This window comes from Caretta caretta, chromosome 7, assembly GCF_965140235.1.
Source record: "Caretta caretta isolate rCarCar2 chromosome 7, rCarCar1.hap1, whole genome shotgun sequence".
In the NCBI taxonomy this organism is placed as follows: Eukaryota; Metazoa; Chordata; order Testudines; family Cheloniidae; genus Caretta; species Caretta caretta.
The window spans coordinates 26,353,191-26,365,710 of NC_134212.1; the positions used below are offsets into that span (position 1 = coordinate 26,353,191).

At 41.9% G+C, this 12,520-nt stretch overlaps 1 protein-coding gene across 19 annotated transcripts in view; it reads left to right on the forward strand.

The window, feature by feature from the left end:
* ERC2 (ELKS/RAB6-interacting/CAST family member 2) overlaps positions 1–12,520 on the forward strand; it is an 840,901-nt gene that overhangs the window by 138,994 nt on the left and 689,387 nt on the right. For 10 of the 19 annotated variants that reach the window (XR_012669214.1, XR_012669216.1, XR_012669218.1 and 7 more), the window contains exons 3-4: positions 3,179–3,202; positions 3,808–4,224. Coding sequence is in view for 1 of the 19 variants with exons in the window: in XM_075130329.1 (XP_074986430.1) it covers positions 3,179–3,202; positions 3,808–4,224 (441 nt within the window). In the remaining 18 variants the exon portion in view is untranslated. The remainder of the gene's footprint in view (positions 1–3,178; positions 3,203–3,807; positions 4,225–12,520) is intronic. The other 9 variants (XR_012669217.1, XR_012669223.1, XR_007357649.2 and 6 more) reach the window with 1 other exon arrangement.

The window sequence follows — 12,520 nt, forward strand, 5'->3', positions numbered from 1 at the left end:
AGATTCATATGTCCCTTCATGCTTCAACCACCATTCCAAAGGACAGCATCCATGCTGATAATAGGTTCCGCTCGAAAACCATCCAAAGCAGTGTGGACCGACGCATGTTCATTTTCATTGTCTGAGTCAGATGCCACCAGCAGAAGGTTGATTTTCTTTTTTGGTGGTTCGGGTTCTGTAGTTTCAGCATCAGAGTGTATCTCTTTTAAAACTTCTGAAATCATGTGCCATAGTTCATCCCACTCAGATTTTGGAATTCATTTCTGAGTCTTAAACCTTGGGTCTAGTGCTGTAGCTATTTTTAGAAATCTCACATTGGTACCTTCTTTGTTTTTTGTCAAATCTGTAGTGAAAGTGTTCTTAAAAGGAACAACATGAGCTGGGTCATCATCTGAGAAGGCTATAATGTGAAATATATGGTAGAATGCGGGTAAAACAGCAGGAGACATACAATTCTCCCCCAAGGAGTTCCATCATAAATATAATTAATGCATTATTTTTTTTAAACGAGCATCATCAGCATGGAAGCCTGTTCTCTGGAATGGTAGCCAAAGCTTGAAGGGGCATATGAATGTTTAGCATGTCTGGCACGTAAATACTTTGCAATGCCGGCTACAAAAGTGCCATGTGATAGGGTTGCCAGGTGTCTGTTTTTTGACTGGAACATCCAGTCGAAAAGGGAACTTGGCAGCTCCGGTTAGCACTGCGGACTGTGCCGTTAAAAGTCTGGTTGGCGGCACAGCAGGGCTAAGGCAGGCTTCTTGCCTGCCATGGCTCCGCACGGCTTCTGGAAACAGCAGTATGCCCCCTCTCCGGCTCCTACGTGTAGGGGCAGCTGGGGGGCTCCTCACTCTGCCCCCACCCCAAACGCTGGCTCTGGGAACCATGGCCAATGGAAGCTGCGGGGGTGGTGCCTGCAGATGGGACAGCACGCAGAGCTGCCTGGCCACGCCTCCGCATTGGAGCTGGAGGGAGGGCATGCCACTGCTTCCGGGAGCTGTTTGAGGTAAGTACTGCCCAGAGCCTGCATCCCTGACCCCCTCCCACGCCCCAACCCCCTGCTCGAGACTTAATCCCTCTCCTGCCCTCTAAACCCCTCGATTCCAGCCTGGAGCACCCTCCTGAGCCCCAAATCCCTCATCCTCAGCCCCACACCAGAGCCCGCAGCCAGAGTCCTCCCCCGCACCCTAACCCCTTGCCCCAGGCCAGAGCCCCCTACCATACCCTGAACCCCTCATTTCTGCACCCCGGAAGCTGCATCCCCAGCTCAGAGCCTGTACCCCCTCCCATACTCCAACCCCCGTCTCAGCCCAGAGCCCCCTCCCACACCCCGAACTCTTCATTTCTGGCCCCACCTCAGAGCCTGCATCTCCAGCCAAAGCCCTCACCCCCTCCTGTGCCCCAACCCCCGAGCCAGCCCAGTGAAAATGAGCGAGTGAGAGAGGGTGAGGAGAGCGAGGGAGAGACAGGTGGTGGGGGAGGATGGAGTGAGTGGGGGGTGAGACCTCAGAGAAGGGGTGCGGCAGTGGCGGGGCAAGGGTGTTCAGTTTTGTGTGAGTAGAAAGTTGGCAGCCCTACCATGCAAATGCCTGTTCTCACTTTCAGATGACATTGTAAATAAGAAGTGGCCAGCATTTTCTCCTGTAAATGTAAACAAACTTGTTTGTCTTAGTGCTTGGCTGACCAAGAAGTAGGACTGAGTGGACTTGTAGGCTCTAAAGTTTTACATTGTTTTGATTTTGAGTGCAGTTATGTATAAAAAAAATCTACATTTGTATATTGCACTTGCACGATAGAGATTGCATTACAGTAATTGTATGAGGTGAATTGAAAAATACTATTTCTTTTATAATTTTTACAGTGCAAATATTTGTAATAAAAATAATAATATAAAGCAAGCACTGTGCATTTTGTATTCTGTGTCGTAACTGAAATCAATAAAATTGAAAAATGTCAAACATTCACAATATTTAATAAATTTCAATTGGTATTCTATTGTTTAACTATACGATTAAAACTGTGATTAATCACGATTAATTTTTTTGAGTTTATCATGTGAGTTAACTGTGATTAATCAACAGCCCTACTTATCAGTGATTTTATATGAGAAGTTGAGGCGCTTCAGAAAGTACATTAGGATTAAAATATATGGTGCCATGTTTCCAAAATTATCAGAATCTCACTGATATGCTGCTGAGATTGAAAAGCTTTTACTTTGGATCATATGACTATCTAAAAGTTTATATTTTTATGAAATTTAGTACATTGTTTAGACAATTTCATGAATATAGGGGAAGTAGTAACTGCTGTGAAATCTGCAAATAATAATATGATCTGAAATTATACCATTAACTATAATAATTTGGGACAATTACTTGTGGCCAAATCTAGTCTTCATTTAGGCAAATCTCCTACTGACTCTGCCTTCAATAAGGACTGCAAGCTATCAGTGAATAGAAAACCACTTTATGCAGGCAGAGTATGGAGGTACACAATACTTAAGGACAATCTGCAGTGTTGAAATATATGGTAATCTAGAAGAAAACAGTCAGATCAATACAAGTCGTCTTTATTCAGTGATGGAATTACAACTTTTGGAACACTAATAAATCTATTTGTAATATATTCACTGGCTAGAGTATGTCATAGCTTTAGAGTGATATGTTTAAATGCTTATAAATTTGTTGGTGCTGTACTGTATTATACAGTGGTTCTCAACTGTGGTCCACCGCTTGTTCAGGGAAAGTCCCTGGCGCACCGGGCCGGTTTGTTTACCAGTCGCGTCCACAGGTTCAGCCGATCGCGGCTCCCACTGGCCGCGGTTCGCCGCTCCAGGCCAATGGGGGCTGTGGGAAGGGCGGCCAGCACATCCCTCGGCCCACGCCGCTTTCTGCAGCCCCCATTGGCCTGGAGAGGCGAACCGCGGCCAGGGGGAGCTGCGATCGGCCGAACCCGCAGACGCGGCAGGTAAACAAACTGGCCCGCCGCGCCAGGGACTTTCCCTGAACAAGCGATGGACCAGAGTTGAGAACCACTGCTATAATACAATAAAATGATTTTTTTTCTGTTGAAAGTACTTTATGTTGAATTCAGTTCTTTCAGTTGAATATTCTTTGCTTGCATTTGACCTTTCTTTATGTTGATTTTGCTTCATTTTTTCATTTACCATGCTGTTCAGTTTTTGGATGCCAGGAGAACAAAGGTTTGTCCTCTATTTGCAGTCAATTTGTTTTGCAAAATTCAGTATTGCTTACCATTTGTTCTATTTTTGTTTGTTTGAGATGCAGTAATCCTGTTTACTAAAGTTGTTCATAGCTTTATTTGCAAAAAAAAAAATTAATTAATCTTTATTTATGGTGAGGGCTATGATTTGCCTTATAGCATGAACAGTGCCATTGAAAAAAGTGGAAGGCAGAATTACTTCTAGTGTATGAAACAACTTAGAAAACAAGGAATACTGCATCTTCAAGCTTTATAGGCACAAAGTGTACTAGTGGTTGTGTCACTTTGAGATTTTTGCAACAGTTCACTTTCTCTTCACTGCCTAGTTTTATTAAGCATTAATTTTACCTGTAACTTCACTATTTTGTGTTTGTGTTTCCATCTATGTTTTAAATTTTTCCAGTAGCAGTTGAAAACCTTCATTACAAGTATTTTGTCACAGATGCATTTGACATTTTTATATGGCCACTTGGTAGAATCATCACTGAGTCTGTTAACTTTTGTACCTTTACCTACCAATAGCTTAACAGAAGAAAAACTACATTTAGATCATTCAGTTACCCCTTTTTTTTTTTTGTATTATAGCATTTGCAACTGACCATCCAGGCACTTCAAGATGAGCTTCGAACTCAGAGAGACCTTAATCATCTTCTTCAACAAGAAAGCGGAAACCGAGGAACTGAGCATTTTACTATTGAGCTTACAGAGGAGAATTTTCGAAGACTTCAGGCAGAACACGATAGACAGGCTAAAGAGCTCTTTCTCTTGAGAAAAACTCTAGAAGAAATGGAGTTGAGAATTGAAACACAAAAGCAAACACTAAATGCTAGAGATGAATCAATAAAAAAGCTCCTAGAAATGTTGCAAAGTAAAGGTTTGCCATCCAAAGGAATGGAAGATGACAATGAAAGAGCTCGAAGGATGGCCGAGGCTGAATCTCAGGTTAATCATTTAGAAGTGATTTTAGACCAGAAGGAGAAGGAAAACATACATCTTAGAGAGGTAAGAAAAGCACCTTCCTCTAAAATCTTTTCAGATAAAAGGACACTGGCAAGGACATTTGTCCTAATTTTGAAAATATATTTTATACTACTCTGAAACTTGAAACTGGAATCTATTTTCTTTTTGACTTTTCTTAAATCAAAAAGGATATTGAAACATTTAATTTCAAATTCTTCCAATCCACAAACATGTAATTCCTCGTAAACGTAAGGAATTACATGGACTCTGGAAACAGGTATAAGAAAAGAAATTAGGTCACGTTTTGGGTTTTCCTGCTTTGATAGTGTCTCTTTAACCACCAAGATGCATTTTCTTTGAAAAATCAAACTTATGCAGCTATTGAGGAGAGAATGAATACTGATATTGATATTGAAAATTAAATAAGGAAGAGTTGACAAAAATGGAGTAAAATTATGCAAGCTTATTTTTTTTTCTCTTTGGCTGTCTTGTTCTTGGCATTAACACATGCAGGTTTCTGCTTCTGGGGGGTTGAATCAGACGAAGATCTGTGGCAGATCAAAGCATTGCATGTTGAATGTGAAGTGGTGGGAACTGGCTGGTACAGCAAATGTCTTTGTGACACCCTGCCTTTTCAGGGAGGAAGAGTAAAGTTTTGTTCTCTAGGCATTGTGGATGATAATGCCTTTATCCTGAAGATCTTTCTCAGGCAAAACTCCCATTAAGTTATCCATTAGTATGGTCTGAAGTCAACGGGATATTAAAGGAATTGCACCTGCTTGCATCAGTACTGAATTTGGCTCAAAGTCTGCTAATCTGTGTTGTACTCTATAGGCTATTAATCTAGCTTCCTGGTTTTGATCTGCTTTTGTCAGAATGACCTGTGCTGTTTATTTTAGGGTTAAATGATTTATTCATTTTTCATTGGCACTGTTTGTATCATGGAGCTTAGTATCAGTGTTGTTTAGGTCTGTAAGTAAAGCTACAGTGTATAGGAATGGAATGTGTTTTACTTTCAGGTTTCATATACTGCTTTGTGATGGGAGGTGATGTTTGTTGCTTTGATTGAAATAAGGTCGTATCTTTTTTCTCTTTTTAAAAAAAATATTTATTACCAAAGGTAATTGAACTAATTCTACTCTGAAGTCATAGATGGGGAGTTCTTGTGAACTTGCATTATTTGTTTGAATAATTGGAAGTGCATGTGAGGTTTTGGTCCATTTAGTATAGTCTTCCAGTACTGTATGGTGTGGAAGAACTTTGGAGTTTTTATGGAGAATACTTTTGGAAGCAGTTTGAAACTCTGATATATTATGAAACCAGTGTATGAATAATTTAGGATGTGTTTACATTTTAATCTCTCTTAAAAAGTATTTGTTGTTTGGGGACTTCAACTAAAATATAATAATTACTGTCTTTTAGAGGTTGATCTGTAGAGCCCATGTTTTGTCCCTAGGAATGGTATTTTCTTTTGGAGGCCATCTTGTATACAGTGTCAATCAAACCCTTAAAAGTTTTTTTTTAATTTGTATTTACTTCTGCTGTTTGACTGCTTGATGTTGCACCTGCGCTAAATAAAAGATGAGTGATTCTCTCCACAGCAACAGGTTGAGGTCCTACTTGCAATCATTTGCTTTCTGGTACTATTTAATCCTTTCACTACTAGTTTCTGCACTAGTCTCCATGTGACAGAAGAATGGCATGTTTAAAGAGAATCTCAGTTTTATATGATGTCAACACCCTTCCTTTAGCTTTCTTTTTACTATATGTGACATAAATACAATATGGTCTTCAATGTTTGTTTTAATCATTATGACTGTTCTGGTGTGCCTTAAACACTCCAGCGGCTGCTGTTACCTGTTGTTGATAGAGGTGCAATTCTGCCTCAGAGGTGTGCCCTCTGTTTCCCATAACTGCATCTGTGATTCTTCTTTTACATCTATAAAAATGGTAATAATGTCATCCCTTTCTAGCTCCAGTAGATAACTAGTATTTGCAGTCTGGTGGGTAGTTTCTGTTAGGAGGAGAAATTTCTGATGGAATCAGGTATTTCTTTGATGCAATCCTGTTTTATTTTCAAGGAATGTAAACAAGTCCTGTTTCCGTGGACACAGTAGTTAATAATCAAACAACAAGAGGCAGTTTCCTTCATCAGAATTCCAAGTCTCTTTTCAGCCAACACTCCACCCAAAATACTATCTCTTGGCTTTCTCACAGGCTCACGCTACGAGTGTTGCTTTTGCTGTCTCCTTGGCTTTTTTTTGTTCCTCTCTGCTTCCTTTCTGATGCCTCTGTTTTCTGTCTTGTAGACACACACAGCTCCAACAAACAATACACAGAACTCTGTGTTTGCATTCAGACCCTAGGGAAAACCTCTCAGACCACATGGCTCAACTCCTATTCTGGGCTTGCCATGCTAACCTGGGATTTGGGCAGTGTTTTGTATTATTTCAGCTATAGCTAAACAAAAGGCATTAATGACTCCCTCATTTAGGCTGAATGGATGGCTATCATGAAACTGCCCATTAATCAAAAAAATACTCTCTGAGAGCTAGCCAATCTCCAGCATAACAATAATTAAAACTGGTATCTTTAAAAAGAAGATAAAAAATCATACTTGTTACTATTTTAGACATTGACTGCTGATACAGATCTCTCCTGTCCAACTCTGTAGACAGCTGAAGGAGGACTTTGGACCCAGAAATGTAAAAATCATTCAGTCGATGACTTACAGCGATACTGATAAATACAATATCTGTTTTATGCAGTTTTCCATTTTGAAACCCCTTTCATATCTTGAAAATGTTAGTGTTGAAAAATACCGTTAAGTCAAGGTGACCAACTTACTCAATTTGGGTGTGGGGAAAAACTTGATAAAATAAATGAAATCCAAGACCTTATTCAGGCTCAACATTACATTTGTAACTGATGAGAATTAATTTTCAGTTCTCTTCTCATACACTCCATTGTTGGTTCTTAATATAAAAATAATTTTCAGTTGAGTGTTTTAACTCCCCAAAATTTAGTTGGGCATAAACACCGAAACCTTTGGGATCTTAACCGAATCTAGCCTGCTTGTATTTTAATAAAAGGAGTACTTGCAGCACCTTAGAGACTAACAAATTTATTTGAGCATAAACTTTTGTGAGCTACAGCTCACTTCATCAGATGCATGCAGTGGAAAATACAGTGGGGAGATTTTATTTACCATACACATTGTAACGAGAGCGTGCATCCAATGAAGTGAGCTGTAGCGAGAGTGATCAGGTAGCAGAGAAAAAAAACCTTTTATAGTGATAATCAAGGTGGGCCATTTCCAGCAGTTAACAAGAAGGTGTGAGGAACAGTATGGGGGGGAAATAAACAGCTTGAGGCTGGGAGTGGAGGTGTCATTACACAAAGTAAAACTATTTCCCCATGTTTATTTCCCCCCCTACTGTTCCTCACACCTTCTTGTCAACTGCTGGAAATGGCCCGCCTTGATTATCACTACAAAAGGTTTTTTTTCTCTCCTGCTGGTAATAGCTCACCTTACCAGAAAAAAGAAAAGGAGGACTTGTGGCACCTTAGAGACTAACAAATTTATTTGAGCATAAGCTTTCGTGAGCTACAGCTCACTTCATCATGTTCTCTGTGTATATAAAATTTCCCCACTGTGTTTTCCACTGCATGCATCTGATGAAGTGAGCTGTAGCTCATGAAAGCTTATGCTCAAATAAATCTGTTAGTCTCTAAGGTTCCACAAGTACTCCTTTTTTTTTTGCGGATACAGACTAACATGGCTGTTACTCTGAAACCTTGTATTTTAATGTTCACTGGGTGCCAATAAAATAAAGGGTAAAAACAGGTTGTATCTGTAAAATCCTAAAAATATACATACTTACTTTAACCTTTTGAAATTCCCTTCTCCTAACTCAACCAGATAATGTCCCCTTTTTGTAATGTGTGCTGCCTCTTAAAATAAAGTTCAGGTGTAACTCTGCCTTGTTCCCGGTTTAGCCCAGAAGGATGGTGAAAGTTGAGGTTTCTGGGATTTATTAAGTTGTAGGTCTCTATAACAAGGCACAGTAGGAATATAAGTAGCAGGGTAGATAGATAACTTGCTTCCCACACAAGGCTGAAAGATTTGGAAGGAGCAGGAGCTCTCTTGGTCATTGCATTGAAAGGACCTGAAGCTATATATGGGTAAGAATATGGAAGACACCATTTGTTACTCTGAGGAAAAGGCTTTTTGGACTTATTGGTTTTTGGAACTTTTGCTGCCATTGGGATTTTGTATTGGGAACCCAGAATTGGAGATAGTTTTGGAAGAAGGTAAAGACAGTGGTTTTGGGTGCAGAAGAAGTGTAGGTTTGAGGCCTGGAGTAGGCAACTTCTTACTTTTTTTAGGGCCCAAGGCTGGAACTTCTGAGTAAGAGAGGCCGGAAACTCATTTTCACATATATACTCTCCCCCCATGCCTCTGGGGCAAGCTGACTGCATCCTCTCCAGTGAGAAACCTGTGAACTAGGCAAAGAGTGGAGAAGGTTTGGCGTTGATTTGAGACTTATGATTTCGTCTGTCATTATCTTGGAAGGGATGGAATTTTGATTTAGCTAGAGGACTAAATTAACATGTTGTTGAGGGAAATTGAGGGAATGAACCACACACACCCCAAACTTCTACTAATTCTCTCTCTTTTACATCAAACAGGTCCGCAGGTTTCTCTTCTCAGTAGGCTCTCCCCACAAATATTTTCTTCCTGTCAGGCCCATTACCTTTAACATCCCTCTGGGCGGGAGGTCATGGACTCAGATTCACTTTTCTGAGTGCTGTATGGCTGCTATATTCAAATTTTAAGTGCACCTGGATTCTGAAGGTCAAAAGTGTCCCAAAGATGTTTCCACTTACTACCGTTCCCTTCAAAGTACATGAGGGTTTGGTTACCTTTAAACAGTTCCTAGACTACATCTGTGTATTGGGATGATGGTTTTTGGTTTGGACTGGAAGTCATACTTGCTGAACATTGCTGAGGGAGGCTGGACTTACATCCAGCACTAAGAAATTTAATTTTAAGATAAAGAAACATGTAACTTGGGGTACCAAATGGGCAAATTCAGCCTCCACTTCTGCCCACCCCCCAACAAAATGGAGGCCCTCAGAAAGAGTCCTGTCCATAAGTTAGGAACAGTTTTGGGACAGACTGCATGCTATTAATGCATCATACCTAATTTTGCCACCTCGGTCTTTCCCTTAACAAACATTAGCAAAGCAATGGTCCCAACATAGATGTTTTGGACTCCACTCCGTGATGAAATATTCACCAAGAAGCTTCAACTCCATGAGGCTAGATTATCCACTATAGAAAAAGAATATTAGAATGTCAGGTAGGTGCTGGTTGCTCTCTGGTGTTCTCTTGGGGCCTTCTTTTTTGTTCTAGTAACTGACTATGTCCCCTCTGCACTGGCAACACATCATGAAAGTTTCCAATCTTCAGTTGGTACTGCATTTCCTCTCTTTATGGCTGTATACTTTGAGTCTTATGTTACTTGAGGACACCTGAATTCAGATTTTCTCTCCTGAAAAGGTAGAAAAGCTGTGATCTAAAGGGATCAGGCTCCATGGATGGGACCCTGAAACCGTGCCACACCTCACCTCAGTGGCACTGATAGGAAGAAGGCCCACCGAGCCAAACAGGACCCAGACAACACTGGGGTTTGATATAAATTGTCAGCCTGGTTTTGGAGGCTATGCAGGGAGGCATTGCCAGCTGGGAGCAAATTACATGCAGTGGAGTCCATTTAAGATCAACACCTTAAAGAAATGATCACTTTCAGACAGGGTGGAGAGAGCGAGAGAGAGAGAGGATTGTGCTGTCCAGAAGCAGAGAGCTCTTATCAACCCCTTGGAGTTACTCTGTATTGTTTGTACTGTGGGGTATTATGTTTATAAATTTACTTCTTGCAGAACTGCATGGAATGAAATACACAGACTTTTTGCCAAATTAGTTTCAATTTAGACTGTGCCAGAATCTGTTCAATAAAACCCCATCCAGACAGGGTGACATTAATCTCAAACCTGAATCTCTGTGAACCTTTGTATTGTTCTAGCCTTACTATATTTGATTTTTTAAAAAAGATCTTTTAAAGGTATCTTGAAATATCTTCTCTCACATTTCTGCCAGAACAAGAAACCAATATTTTGTAAAATAAATCTGTTACATTTCTATATATCTCTTTATTGGCTGGTTTATAGCGATGTGTAAAATTCATTGTTTCAAAGTACAGAATTCTTTATGCTCACTGCATCTCTCTTCTGATTTGGATGACACCGCTCTGATTTCTTTTTGTAAGAATGATTAATGGATCTTCAGGAAGCAGTAAGAGAGAGGTCAGTCTTGGTAAAATTAACAGCTTGTATTTAGTTTAGTATTGTTACCCATTTTGATCCAAGTGGTTTGCAAGTATTTGGGGTCGTCTTGGTTGCTTGTGTTAGGATGAGAAATTGATGATGGAGACAGGTACTTCCTTGATACAAAGACTGTACACAAAGTCCTGTTTCCCTGAACCCAGTAGGAATCAAACAGGAAACAATTTCCTTGCTCGATATTCCAAACTGCTCTCCATATCAGAAGTACTCTTTTTTTCTTAGCTTTTCCTCAGGGTCATGCTACAAGTACTTCTCTTGCTACTCTGGCTTTTGCTGGTTTCTTCATCTGCTTCTGAGATGTTTCTTTCATTTGCTACACATATGGTTCCACCAAAGTAATACACAGGCTTCTGCATTTGCATTCAGTGCCCAGTTAACCCCTCTGCCCACATAGCTTATCTCAGGGGTGGGCAAACATTTTGGCCCGAGGGCCACATCGGCGTTGTGAAACTCTATGGAGGGCCGGGTAGGGAAGGCTGTGCCTCCCTAAATGGCCTGGCCCCAGACCCCATCCGCCCCCTCCCACTTCCTGCCCCCCTCAGAACCCTGACCCATCCAACACCCCCTGCTCCTTGTCCCCTGACTGCCCCCTCCTGGGACCCCCCACCCCTAACCATCCCCTCGGGACTCCACACTGTATCCAACCCCCCCACTCCCTGTCCCCTGATTGCCCCGACCCCGAAAGGCCCCCCGGACTCCCATGCCTATCCAACCCCCCTGTCCCCTGACTGCCCTCTGCAATCCCCTGCCCATTATCCAACCCCCTCCCAACCCCCTCCCCTTACCATGCCGCTTAGAGTGGCAGGAGCTCGCAGCCCCACCGCCTGGCCGGAGCCAGCCACGCCGCCTGCACTGCCTGGCAGGAGTGGCGGGCCAGAGCGCTGGCTGCCCACTGAGGCTATGGGGGAGGGGGGGATATTAGGGGAGCAGCTGGGGCCTAGCCTCCCCAGCCGGGAGCTCAGGGGCTGGGCAGGACGGTCCCACGGGCCGTAGTTTGCCCACCTCTGGCTTGGCTCCTGACTGACCTTGCATGTGGCTTCTCTTTTGGACAGTGGCTGTTATTGTTTCAGCTATCTTTCTCTACAAAGACACTTAACTGCTTCTTAAATTTGTCCTGACTGAAGGGTGGCTACTATGCCCACCAGCATCAATGAAGATTCACACAACCCCTGTCATAATAATATTGTTTCAGTGTATTCAGATTCTTTTGAGAAGAAGTCAAAATTATCACAAGCTCTTCTTAAAAAATGAGCCTCTCGATTAAAAAATTAGCAAATGGAATGGTGAAACAAAATCCTCCTCTCATTCAAAATAACTTTTTGCATGTCCAAGAACCACATAAAACCTTTTACTGGATTGTTAGACAGTAGGTTGCTTTGAGTGTCAGGCAGCAGAACCAAGCATATTTTATTATGGCTAACTGCATAAGACCCTAGGGTATGTCTACACTATGAAATTAGGTCAATTTTTTAAAAGTCGATTTTTAGAAATCGATTTTATACAGTCGATTGTGTATGTCCCCATTAAGTGCATTAAGTCGGTGGAGCGTGTCCTCAGTACCGTGGCTAGCATCGACTTATGGAGCGGTGCACTGTGGGTAGCTATCCCACAGTTCCCGCAGTCTCCGCTGCCCATTGGAATTCTGGGTTAAGCTCCCAATGCCTGATGGGGCAAAAATATTGTCGCGGGTGGTTTTGGGTACATGTTGTCAGTCTCCCCTCCCTCCCTCCGTGAAAGCAACTGCAGACAATCATTTCCCGCCTTTTTTCCTGGGTTACCCGTGCAGACGCCATAACACGGCAAGCTCAGCTCACTGCTGCTGTTGCGAGCACTGTAAATACCTTGCGCATTATACTGCAGTATGAGCAGAACCTGGCTAAGAGATGGCTGCACGAGGATGATTGTGAGGAGGACATGGACACAGACGTCC